This window comes from Temnothorax curvispinosus, unplaced genomic scaffold (genome assembly GCF_003070985.1).
Source record: "Temnothorax curvispinosus isolate PA1 unplaced genomic scaffold, ASM307098v1 QBEX01009828.1, whole genome shotgun sequence".
In the NCBI taxonomy this organism is placed as follows: Eukaryota; Metazoa; Arthropoda; class Insecta; order Hymenoptera; family Formicidae; genus Temnothorax; species Temnothorax curvispinosus.
The window spans coordinates 96,101-109,510 of NW_020219608.1; the positions used below are offsets into that span (position 1 = coordinate 96,101).

Consider the following 13,410-nt stretch of genomic DNA (forward strand, 5'->3'; position numbering starts at 1 on the left):
TCTCTCTCTCTCTCTCTCTCTCTCTCTCTCTCTCTCTCTTTCTCTCTATACATTTATAACATTTATATGGTCACCTAAAAATGTCACCTTTTTCAGATATTACAATCAAAAACTTTACCTTCGGTTCCACCACAGAAAAAGCAGCTTAAGAAACGCGAGACTGTTCGCTAGGGTGAGACCCAAACAATCGGATAAAAGCGGAAGATTGCTTACGTCAAAATGCGCAACAACATACGAATATTGATAATATTGCGATACCAGCATCAGCATCATGTACGAAGACCAATAGAGATTCGGATAAGCCGAGTCCGGCCACATGCCGATAAAACGAAGACCGATTTCGACCAAGCGGCTAATGGTGGTTGCGCGTGTCATGGTCTTTTCAGAACTACCGGTATGGTAAAAATAGATAGTCACGTCAACGCGCAAAAAGCACACACAGAACGTTGTACTCTTCGCGTGTGACAAAAAAGGTATAATACTGAATAACCACAGCGAAGACGATAAAGCGCAGGCAGTAACGATCAATTGTAATTGCGCTTTGTCGCATTAATTCTTGGAAGCTCGCGGGTATAATATATGAGAGCGACGACGATGCCCGCTCCCCTTCTGAGGCAGTGACCAATTTAGTAGTTGCATGATGGCACATAATTGTTCTCAAAATGAATATTTAACTCGACTAAATGTCGGTTTCAGCTATATCCGATGGAAAAAAATTATGAAGACATTAACGTTGCGGGGTGAATGCGGGACATATGTGCGAAAAGAGAAAAGTGAAGAATATATTCCACTCTTAAAAATATAGTAAAATGTCTGATGTTTGAGAAACGACTGATGTTGCAATTACTTTTTGTTACGTTTACGTTTTGTCCTTTACTTATAGACTCGCTCACGTTTTGTTTCGCTTTGCTAAGTTTCCTCCTACAACCAATGCTCTCAGAGCAAGTACAAAAGCTAAACAAGAAAGATGAAATTCTCAGCATGCGATATAGAAATGTAAGTAATTGTCAACGACATAAATTATATTTAATTGTAAATCTTGTAATATTAAAAAGCATGTTAATATAAAAAGAGAAAGAAACAGATCAGAGATTGGGTAATTAAAATAAAATCTTATTGAAAAAAAAACTTTTTAAACATATATTCAATGAAATTTTATATGTATATTATTAGTCAAATACATGTTTGCATGCGCGCGCGCGCGTGTTCTCTTCTTTAAATATATAATAATGTATCATAATATTTTAGGTGAAATGTCCACTTGATATGGAATAACCATTAACAAAGTTACAATATATAGTTATGGAATAAATTATAAATCATTTCTATAAAGAGACTATATGCTTATAATTTTTTGTGCAACATTATTCAATCAGCAATAATGACGATCAACTATTAATGACATAATTTGAGCTGAAAAATTCTAATGGTCTAACATTTTTCCGATTTTCAGTACATAGCATTTAATACCGATATATAGGAAACAGAAGCCTTCATAATCTAAAAAATTATCTTCGATTAATAGAATGTAGTGTATTAGATAAGCAGATTGTTTATAACATAACGCCTTACGCTTGTAAATCCTTCTAACGTCAAATCAATGATTCGTCCTGCAGTAATTGTTAATTGCTTTTGACATCATAAATAATATAATGCGACTGTCGCTTGGCGGTAAATTATACCAAAGTGTCTCATATATCGCATCGCTAATCGACTTACTTTAGAAACAGGATGAACCGTTTGACATACAGAGAGAGTAACAATAAATTTAAAAATATTTTTTGTGGTAAAAAATGTTTTACTCTCCAATACTTTTTTAACGATGAGAGTAATTTTAAATCATAATTTATGACACGTAGTTAATCAACAGTTGATGCAACGTAAATAAAAAGAAAAGTGTATTTGCAATAATGCGTCTGAAATACGAAAACGACTCGTTTACATACCTTGGCGCTTAAAAATTCTCCTGCAAAACAATATAGGAAAACCTCCAGAATTATTACAGTATAATAGCTCACGGACTTGATCAAATTTACTGCATCTTCGCCGGAGCTAATAATCTGCAATAAAATAAGAAAGAAAAAGTTATCTAAAATATGAAGAAAACAACTGACATTACTCACAATTATTATTACAAAACCAGTGCAACACATAACTAACGTATTCCACAGAACTTGAATCAGCGTAACATGAGTATACAGATTCTCGATATTTTGCGATAAAATGATAATCTTAAATTCTGATGCTTGCAAATGAGATTTCTTATAACAAGTAGAAATGTGCTGCGATCATATTTTCGACTAAGAAAGTTGGAAATTTCGGCTAAGTCTTGCTGCATAATATTGATCTGACCGCTCACATGAAGTATCTATAAATTATACCAATTAATTTATGTACAATACGTTATCTAAAGTAATACCTTGTCTTAATGTTAATTCGAATTGATCGTATTAGACCGATAATAAAACATTTTTATTTTAAATTCTTAACCCCTTCAATCTCATTATATACTTACCAACGCGACAAGTAATGCATTTATCAAGCTAACCACAAAAGCTATCACCGTATCGTAAACGAATTGTCCAATTAAGAAACACTCGAAAATCGGTGATTTACTAACGTCGAAAGGGAATTCCATTTTTATGGGAAGTTCTCGAGAACTATTGCCGAACTGATTGACATCGTCCCTCGACTGAAGCAAATGCTCGCCAATCGACAGAGAGAAAGCAGAAAAGGCATACATACTGAACATTATATTAGCAAAACGGCGCGACATGTCCGCCATGCTCATCAACGAATCATTAATAACGCACTCACTCCAGTCTTGATCTATCGCCTTCACAATATAATAGAATATCCTGCAGAACATTTCTTTATGTGTAACAAGTCACGTAAAATATTGTTTATATATGACTTTACTCAAAAAGCATGGCAACAAATATATCTTCGCGCACAATTCGTCTCGTCGAGATTATGTAATGTTAACGTAATTATATTTGGATTAGGTGGGTAAGATATTAATTGGGTATTATATTGGGATTAGAGAGATACATTTGATATTATTCTCGCAAAACGTAGCTTACCGACGATTCCACCACAGAATGAGAAGCTTAAGAAAAACGAGGCTGTACGCCAGAGTAAGACTAAGACAGTCCATAAGGAGCCAAATATCGTTTGAGTCGATATGTGCGAATATGTACGTATATTGATAATATTGCGCTATTGCTATTGTTGTCATATAGCTAAACCAATAGAGATTTGGATATGCCGAGTCCGGCCACATGCCGATGAAACGGAGACCGATCTCAACCGAACGGCTGATGGTAGTTGTGCGTTTCATTGCCTTTTCAGAACTACTGATATAATAAGAACAGATATAGTAGTCGCATAATAAAAAAGCACACACAAACGTTGTGACTTCACGTGTACTTCACGTGATGACGGCAAAAGTATAATACTGAATAATCATAGCGTAGACATAGATGAAGCGCAGGCAGTAACAATCAATTGTAATTGCACGTCGTCGCAATAATGCTTGGAAGTTTACGGGTATATTAAAAGCAAAAACGATAATAATGCCCGCTTCCCTTCTGAAGCGGTGTACAATTTAATATTTGCATAATGGCACATAATTGCTTTAACAATGAATTTCTGTCTCGACTAAATGTCAATTTCAGCTATATTCGATAGAGAAAAAAATTATAAAAACGTTAATGTTTGCGCGACATGTATGCAAGCGAAAGATAAAAGCAAAAAATTTATTGCAGTAAAAAATGATATCTGAGAAGAAAATCTTCTTCCTATAATTTATTGTCCCTTGTACTTACTTCGCTCACGTTTTGTTTCGTTTTGTTACGTTTTCTTCTACAACCAAAGATGCTTTCAAAACGAGTACTTATAGAAGCTAGACAAGAGAGGTAAAATTGCCAGCATGCGATGTAGAAATGTAAGTAATTGTCAACAACGTAAATTCCATTTAGTTATACCATGTTAATATAAAAAAAAGCATGTTTATATAAGAAAAAGAAGGAAATATCAGAGGATAACTGAAACAAGATCTTACGTTTAAGCAAAAACTTTCTAAAGATATATTCAATAAAATCGTACGTATAATATTGATAATATACCTACATATTCGCATGCGCGTTTTCTCCTTTAAATATATAATTTATCATAATATTTTAGACAAAAAGTCTACTTGACATGGAAAAATTATCATCAATAAAGTATAGTTATTGAATGAATTAAAAATAACTTCTACTAAAATGACGTTACTATCATTCAGTCAACAATAATAACGACAAGCTATTGATGAAACTATTTGGGGACTGAGAAATTCTAATAGTCTAACATTTCTTCTGATTTTAGTACATTGCATTTAACACTGATATATAAGAAACAGAAGCTTTCATTATCTAAAAAAGAATTATCCTCGATTAATGTGGCGTAGTGTATTAGATTGTTTAATGACATAACGCCTTACACTTGTAAATCCTTCTAAAGTCAAATCAATGACTCTTCCTGCAGTGATCGTCAATCGCTTTTGACATCTTAATATCATAAATAATATAACGCGACTGTCGCTTGGCGGCAAATTATACCAAAGTGACTCATATATTGCGTTGCTAATCGACTTACTCTGAAAGCAGATAAACCGTTTGAAACATACGGAGTGACAATAAATTGAAAAATATTTTTTGTCATTAAAGGTATTTTACACTACAATATCTTTTAATAATGAAAATAATTTTAAAACACAAAATATGACACGTAGTTAATCCCCGTTTAATACAACATAAATAAAAAGAAACATATTTGTAATGACGCCTCTGAAATATTAAAAGGGTGTTCGTTTACATACCTTGGCACTTAAAAATTCTCCTGCAAAACAATATATAAAAACCTCCAAAACTATTGCAATGTAATAGCTCACGGACTTGATCAAATTTGCTGTATCTTCGCCGGAGCTAATGATCTGCAATAAGATAAGAAAAGAATATTGTTATCTAAAATGTAAAGAAACGGCCGACACTACTCACAATTATAATCACAAAACCAGTGCAACACATAACTAACGTATTCCACAGAACTTGCATCAGCGCAATGTAACTATACAAATTCTCGATATTTTCCGATAAATTGATAATCCTCTGATGCTTGCAAATAAGACCTTTGATAACAAGTAGGAATGTGCTGCGATCATATTTTCCATTAGAAATTTCGACTAAGTCTTGCTGCATAATATCTATCTGACCGCTTACGTGAAGTACCTATGAATATTAGATAATTTATGTATACGTTATATCTAAAGTAATACCTTGTCTTTTAATATGAATTTGAATCGATCGTATTGGACCGATAAATCTTTTTCAATCTCATTATACACTTACCAACGCAACAAGTAACGCATTTATCAAGCCGACCACAAAAGCTATCACCATATCGTAAAGGAATTGCCCAATTAAGAAACACTCGAAAATCGGTGATTTGCTAACGTCGAAAGGGAATTCCATTTTTATGGGAAGTTCTCGGGAACTGTTGCCGGATTGATCGACGTCGTCCATGGACTGAAGCAAATGCTCGCCAATCGACAGAAAGAAAGAAGAAAAGGCATAGAGACCGAACATTATATTAGCAAAACGGTGCGACATATCTGCCATGCTCGTCATCGTGGAGCTATACGAGTCATTACTAACGCACTCACTCAAGTCTTGATCTATTGCCTTCACAATATAATAGAATATCCTGCAGGACATTTCTTCATGTGTAACGAGTCACGAAAGATATTGTGTATATACAATTTTATTCAAGAAGTAACAATTAAATATCTTCACGCCTCACATTTGCCTCGTCGACACATGTAAATGTTAACGTAATTATATTGGAATTATAGATATATGATACATTCTACATCATTCTCGCTGATAAACGCATCTTACCGACGATTCCACCACAGAACGAGAAGCTTGAGAAAAGCGAGGCTGTACGCCAGGGTAAGACTGAGGCAGTCCATGAGGAGCCAAAGATCGTTCAAGTCAAAGTGTGCGAATATGTACGCGTACTGATAATATTGCACTATTACTACCGTTGTCATGTAGCTAAACCAATAGAGATTTGGATATGCCGAGTCCGGCCACATGCCGATGAAACGGAGACCAATCTCAACGGAGCGACTGATAGTATTCGCACGCGTCATCGTTCTTCGTTAACTGCCGAACGTTAAAAATCAACGACTACGGAGACGTCAGTGCGCGAAAAGCATTTACGTGCACCGATATGTTCCACATGATGGTTAAAACATTAAATAATCGCAACGGAGAAACTCTAAAACGTAAGGTACTTAGAACGTGAATCAATCGTAATTACGTCTCGAGCGTTCTCATCGCATTAGGTAATGCAAGCTTATAGCTCTCTACCGATGAGAAAAAAGATACGATTATGTTCATTTCTTCTCTGAATTAATGAACACTTTGGTTTGCACAATGACAGATAATGGCTTTTAGAACTGTGCATTTCTGTCCCGAAGAGCAGTTTTGTCTATATCCATCAGACAAAAAATATGTGCAATATCTTGGCAAAAACGTTGACATCTGCAGAACGCAAAAAAATGGAAAGAGAAAGTTATTATAGTTATTAAATGTGTTCGTGGTATACCGATCCCGCTAATTCCCTTTGCTTTTCTCTCGTATACTTTCTTATGTTACTCCGCTTCTATTTCAAACAAAGACAAGAGCCACCGAAGTTACGATGGTCAATAAGATTTGTGGATTTCGCCGACGTATTTTTCTATAATAATAGACTGTGATATAAAAATATAAATTGTTGACGATTTAAATCATTTTTGTTGCTGATTTTCAAATAAATATTGAGTCGCCATAAACGAAAAAGTTTCGATACGAAATTCTCTCAATAGATCGCTTCACATGACAGATAACAGGAGAAAAGACGCGCGCGTTTCTTTCAATTTGTTGAAAGAATAAGAGAAAATAATACAATAGAAGAGAGAATAGAACAATAGTAAATAATTTTCTTTATAAACGCAACACAAGTGTAATAGTGTGATAATATATAAGCACATATCTGTTATAAATATGCACGTAGAGCTTTACGTTTCCAGAAAAAAGACTAGATTTAAGAAAGATAATCAAAAGTAATACAATAATACAATATATATTATTTGAATAATAATTACACGTTTATATTAATGAAGATAGAAAGATATATGTAAATCAAGAATTTGATGAGTGCAATGACTGGAATTTGGAACAAAAGGTTTATATTATGAGCGTGGACAAATCTTAGACGTTATTTTGAAATGCATGTAGACCTTCCTTTTTAGATCTGTAATTTTTATTAACGACATATTATAAATTGAAATATAAAAAATTGATATTTTATAGAGTGAAATAAATTATTGATATTTTAAAGTGTGAAATAAATTAGTTACCATATAAAAATAATTATTCATTGAATTCATAAAAAATAATTTATATTAAAGTAATCTTGTGCCTTCTCTTGTAACTTGTGTTTCATTTGGCCAAGAATAACGATTGTCTAACAAAATTATTGTGGCTAAGGCAACAGTGAATATGCACGCATATAGCAATTGACAAACGTCATTCTGAACTTAATACATCGCATTTAATACAGATACGTAAGAAGCTGATGCCTTCATAATCTAAAAAATTGCACAAACTAAGAAATATATAACCCAAAATGTCAAAGAACGCAGAATTTAATGTAATGTCTTACGCTTGTAAATCCTTCCAAAGTCAAATCAACGACTTTTCCTGCAGTAATCGTCAATCGTTTTTGCGATCTTAGTATTACAAACAATAAAATGCGACTATTTGTCGGTGGCATATCGTACCAAAGTGACTCATATATCGCATTGCTAATTGACCTACTCTAAAAACAGGGTAAATTCAATTTTAAACACAATAGACGAACGATCGACAAACTCAAAAGCGTTTTTCATCAGTCAAAATACATCTTTTAACTTATTTTTTTAATGAAAATTAACTTTTTGATTAAAAACAGATAATGATGAAATCGTGATATGTTCTTCACGAAGTTCTCTACAAACCTTGGCGCTCAAAAATTCTCCGGCAAAACAGAGTATAAAAACTTCTAGAGTGATTGCGATATAAAAACTCACAGATTTGATCGAAGTTGTCCCACTATCGTTGGTACGAATAGTCTGCAATAAAATAACGATGAAGAAATATTCTTCATCAAAGGTGGAACAGCAGCCAAGTCATTACTCACGATTACAATCACAAAACCAGTGCAGCAGATGACTAAAGTATTCCATAAAAGTTGCATTAATGCGATATAAGTATATAAGTTTTCAATATTTTCTGATAAAGTAATAATCTTCTGATGCTTGCAAATAAGGGCTTTGATAATAACTAAGGATGTGCTAGGATCGTGTTTTCTGCTGGAAATTTCGTTTATGTCTTGTCGCATAATGTCAATCTGACCGCTTACGTGAAGTATCTATAAATATGGAACTATTAAAACGTTAAAACGCATCTTATTATTAGTTAAATTACAATATTATTAATTATTAATTAATTAGATGAATTATTAATTAGATTCATTAGATCAATTATATCAAACCAGGACACTATTATAATTGTTAACAACAAAAAAGTTGAAGAAAAGATACCTATATCAATTAAGATGTACAATTGTACGTAAAAATAGCTTCGCAGAGTCATCGCGAACTCACCAATGAAACGAGTAACGCATTCATTATACCAACTATAGAAGCCAGCACCAATTCGTAAAAGAATTGCCCGATTAAAAAGCACTCGAAAATCGGGGAGTCGCTGATATCGAAAGGGAACTCCATCTTTATAGGGAGTTCTCGAGAATTATTGTCAACTCCACTGGCGTTGTCCATCGACTGAAGCAAGTGCTCGCCGATTGATAGAAAAAACGCAGCAAAAGCGTTAATAGTAATCATCACGTTGGAGCAACGACGTGATATATCCGCCACGTTCATCATTGTGGCGTTATATGAACCGTTGATGACGCATTCTTTCCAATCCTGATCCATCACTTTTACAATATAGTAAAATATCCTGCAGGAAGCAGCTTATATATCGAGTATTGTATATATTAATAAATTTTCTTCACAGAAAGGGACAGAAGAACATTTAAATATCTGACTTTACTTAAACATGGTACTAATGGTAAATCTTATTCGATCTTCATTCGTTTCGTTGAAATTATTCAGTGATAACTGTAGCTCTAGATAACGTTGCCCCGATTCGCTATTATTTGTTTTTGAGTTACGTCTGCAACAAAATGCGTCTTACCGGCGGTTCCACCATAAGGCAAAGAGCTTGAGAAAAGCGAGAGTGTACGCCAGGGTAAGACCGAGACAGTCCATGAGGAGCGAGATATCGCTCAGGTCAAAATGCGTAAGAACGTACGCGTACTGATAATATTGCACTATCACCATCGTCGCCATGTATATTAACCAATAAAGAGTCGCGTAAGCGGAATCCGGCCACATGCCGATGAAACGGAGGCCGATTTCGACCGGGCGGCTGATGGTACTTGTGCGCTTCATCGTTCTGCCGACAATCACCGAACGTTACGAAACGATGGCTATTGAGATGTCAATAATGCACCGTAACGCGCAACGTGAACGTCGCTCTCCGAATAATCGTGGGGAGAGACGGTAAAGCGCAGGTCCACCCTCGATCAATCGTAATTGTACGCCGACTATTCCAATCCAATTATTTCTTGAGAGCTTACAAGTCTATCAAATGTACTTATAAGTGCACCGAATAAAAAACAAAACGTATCTATACTTTGTTTCTATGAAATAGCTCATGTAATATTGCTTGATAATTACTTAAAGAAATGAAAATTTCTAAATGCAAAGATAATCATCTCTACAATCGTCTCTATAGCCAACAAAAAAACTGTGCATATTTTCGAAAAAAAAGATGTTATTATCTATAGGCAGAAAATGGAGGTAATACATGGAAGAGAAAAGTGAAGAACATTCGGTGTCTAGTATGCGCGTGAAAACTGGATTATTCTCGGTGATAACATCTTATAAATAAGTAGTAATATTATTTCACACGTGAATAAAACTTTAAATTGTATTATTCAAAAATTAGACCTTTGCAGAGTATATGGGTAACATACAAAATGTTTTTTTTGCGAAATTTCTTTGTACTAATATACGTATCAACAATCCGTTCAACGGAATCGAACATTTGACTAAAACTATCCCTATCGCATAGAAGTCACGGCGACCGTTTCTTTAGAAAATATTCGTTTGTTATTATCGTGGAGATAAGTCCAATTTAATATTCTATTCTAGAAGAATAAATATTCTTACCTCTGTACCCGAATGCAACTTTTCATTCTTTTTTAATACAACGCGCTTAAAACGGATATGTACGACGCGGACGATTTCATAATCTGAAGCAATTAAGCATGTTAAAATTTTTGTTTCAGCCCTAATTTGAATGACGAAGATTTCCAGACGGTTCAAATAAACTCACGGTCGTGAAACCTTCCAAGGACAGATCAGTTATCTTGCCCGCAGTGATGGTTAATCGTTTCTGTGATCTCAGCATGAGGAACATCAAGACCCGACACTCGCTGGGTGTCATATCGTACCAGAAGCACTCGTACGCAGCGTCGCTGATGGACTTACTCTGCAATGGCAAACAAGCTTCCACGATTAATCGCGTCTAAATGAATCCTCTTTCGGGAGTTAATGTGAAACTTCCAAAAATTCAAAATTCTACGACGCTACCATTACGCTCCCTTACGCTGACCTTAGCGCTGAGGTATTCTCCGGCGTAGCAAAAGACGAATGCCTCAAGAGTTATCGCGACATAAAAGATGAGGGATTTTGTTATCATAGTAGCACCTTCTTCCGTACCGATAGACTGCAATGTGTACAATATGTGTACAGTATAAGTTTGTACAACTATACATTTTGTGTATTTTATTAGAAACAATATTCTAAATTAAACGACATATGTATAGACACACATGTACTGAGAAAAAAATTTTCTGCATTTTAGTAAATATTATTTTGCATACAACTGTGACTCCATTTACTAAAATAGAAAAAATTTTCCTTTTTATTAGTATATGTGTATACACTAAGAAAAAATATACTAATAAAAAGGAAAATTTTCTTTATTTTAATAAATGGAGTCACAGTTGTACGTAAACTAATATTTACTAAATTGCAGAAAAATTATTTCTCTGTGTGCACATATAGAGAAAGAGAGAGAGAGAAAGAGAGAGATAATTATAGTAAAAATGTGTAAAGTTATAACTTACTATTACGATTACAAAGCCTATGCAACAGATGACTAAAGTATTCCAGATAAACTGCAACAATGCGATGTTTGAGAAAAGGTCTTCAATATTGTCCGATAAATCGATGATTCTCTGATGTCTGTTAATCAAGTCTTTAATAGCAGTTAGAGAAGATCTTGATGTGTGCTTCTTAGAGGAAATTTCCACGAAGCCATGCCGCATAATATCAATTTGACCACTTACATGTAGTACCTAAAAAACATCTTCAGCTTTACAGATACTTTAGAGCAGTATCGCTACCTTCGCGAAAAATCTGAAAAATTATACACACAAAACTGTATTTAAAAATAAGGTATTGTTAGTATATTCATTGGAACACGAGATTCCCAATGCAATCGCCATTAAAAAGACAAAGAAGTCTAAAGTAGAGCTGCAATACATTTATGGAAATAAAAATATGATCTCTCATAGCTGTTACAAGTACCAGTAAAATCAATTTTCCAATTCTGATCGAGTTTTTGTTCACTCGTCTTTATTTTAACGAAGCAAAGAATTAAATAACAATAACACATAAGAAAAAAATATTATATCTTATATACATATGTATATCTTTTTTCATAACTAGATGCAAGATTACTCATGTCTCCTATTCAACAAGTAATTTTGACAATCTTTAAGCCGATTTAGATCACAAATACGAAATACAGTCAAGTCTTACCAGCGTAACGAGCAAAGCGTTTAGCATAGCGATGACACAAGCCACAGATAAATCATGAAAAAATTGGGCTATCAATACCAGCTCAAAAATCGGGGAGTCGTTGACCTTAAAGGGAAACTCCATCTTGATGGGCAGCTCGCGAGTTGAACTTTCGCGATCGTTCCTTTGAATCATCGATCGGAATATTGGACCGCCGATCACGTAAAAGAACACGGCCAACGCATTCGTCGTGATCATCACGTTAGAACATTGACGAGACAAGTTGGCGTGTCTGATCATCGTGGATACGTCCGAACGGATTGCAATCCCGTCGCTCCAATCTTTGTCCATCGTATCCAGAATGACGTACAACTTTCTACGGAACATTTCTTACATCCGATATCGTTCGCGCGGGACAGAAATGGAATTGAAACGGAACGAGGAGCGCGATCGATCGATCGCCTTGTCCGCACGGAGACCATTAAGCATAAAATCTTACCGACGATTGTACCAGAGATTGATCAGTTTGAGGAACGACAGGCTATAGCCCAACGTGATGCTCAGGCCGTCTACGAAAACCGAGAGATCGCTGATATCGAAGTGCGCCAGGATATACGAATATTGAAAGTACTGCACTATTGCCACCGACAAAATATAACTCCACCAGTTGATATTCGCGTATACGCAACGCGGCCACATTCCGATGAAACGTAGGCCTGCTTCGACCGACTCGCTGACCGTGCTCGCGCGTCCTATCGCACCTTTGCCTAACTCCAACATGTTTCTCCTGAGAGAGACTATCACCTCCACGAGCTGTGTAAAATCTCCTCGACATAATAACATTGGATATAGCAAAAAGTCGAGACAGTAGAAAGGGGGAGATGAGATAATACGCGATAATAAACTGTCGATCAATCGTAATTACCCGTACTTCGCAGAAATGGCGAATTAAATCGAAATTGGATGCTCATCAATTCGCTGGATTATAGACTTGAAAGAAAAATGTCACATGTAGAAAAAGCGATCCGTCTCGGTTCTTTCTTTTTTCTCTTCAGTTTAAAAACGCCGAGTTTTCCGAGTCGCTAGTTTGCCGAGTCATTTACTTTAAAGATGCATAAAGCTTTCTCTGAAGATCGCTCGGCGCTCGCTGAGAGAGCAACAAATTAAATATACTGATGGTGAAACGTAAAACGAACATTGAAGCAAAGATATACAAAAATGTAACGCAAGTTGAGCGATATGTTGTATGGTCGTGTATGTCAACGTTTCTTTCTATATCAAAAATTATTTAAACATATATGAATATATATAAAACAAAAAGAATGTATTACTATACAAAAGAATTACTTTTTTTATATCACTAGACACTACAGACGCGCGCTACGCGCGCGCTATTTATCTTTAAC

The 13,410-nt window shown here is 35.0% G+C and overlaps 2 protein-coding genes and 1 pseudogene across 3 annotated transcripts in view; all 3 read right to left on the bottom strand.

The window, feature by feature from the left end:
- Positions 1-1,348: 1,348 nt before the first annotated feature.
- LOC112459418 lies at positions 1,349-3,408 on the bottom strand (annotated as a pseudogene).
- A 777-nt stretch (positions 3,409-4,185) lies between these two features.
- LOC112459415 (odorant receptor 82a-like) lies at positions 4,186-6,809 on the bottom strand. 2 transcript variants are annotated; one of them, XM_025023493.1, is made up of 6 exons: positions 5,940-6,809; positions 5,391-5,745; positions 5,040-5,270; positions 4,862-4,975; positions 4,484-4,639; positions 4,186-4,415 (listed from the first exon to the last, which is right to left on the bottom strand). In XM_025023493.1, the coding sequence occupies exons 1-6, from the start codon at positions 6,194-6,196 to the stop codon at positions 4,365-4,367; spliced, it is 1,164 nt and encodes a 387-aa protein (XP_024879261.1). In that variant the 5' UTR covers positions 6,197-6,809; the 3' UTR covers positions 4,186-4,364. The 2 variants fall into 2 exon arrangements, with proteins under 2 accessions (XP_024879261.1, XP_024879260.1); XM_025023492.1 differs by having other exon boundaries at positions 4,186-4,639.
- Positions 6,810-7,469: 660 nt separating this feature from the next.
- LOC112459420 overlaps positions 7,470-13,410 on the bottom strand; it is a 12,174-nt gene continuing 6,233 nt past the window's right edge. The window contains 12 exon segments of the mRNA XM_025023500.1: positions 7,470-7,678; positions 7,753-7,908; positions 8,087-8,200; positions 8,269-8,499; positions 8,735-9,089; positions 9,327-9,589; positions 9,592-9,707; positions 10,505-10,688; positions 10,812-10,925; positions 11,329-11,559; positions 12,026-12,380; positions 12,504-12,765. Of these exon segments, the coding sequence (XP_024879268.1) occupies positions 7,628-7,678; positions 7,753-7,908; positions 8,087-8,200; positions 8,269-8,499; positions 8,735-9,089; positions 9,327-9,589; positions 9,592-9,707; positions 10,505-10,688; positions 10,812-10,925; positions 11,329-11,559; positions 12,026-12,380; positions 12,504-12,765 (2,432 nt within the window). The 3' untranslated portion in view covers positions 7,470-7,627.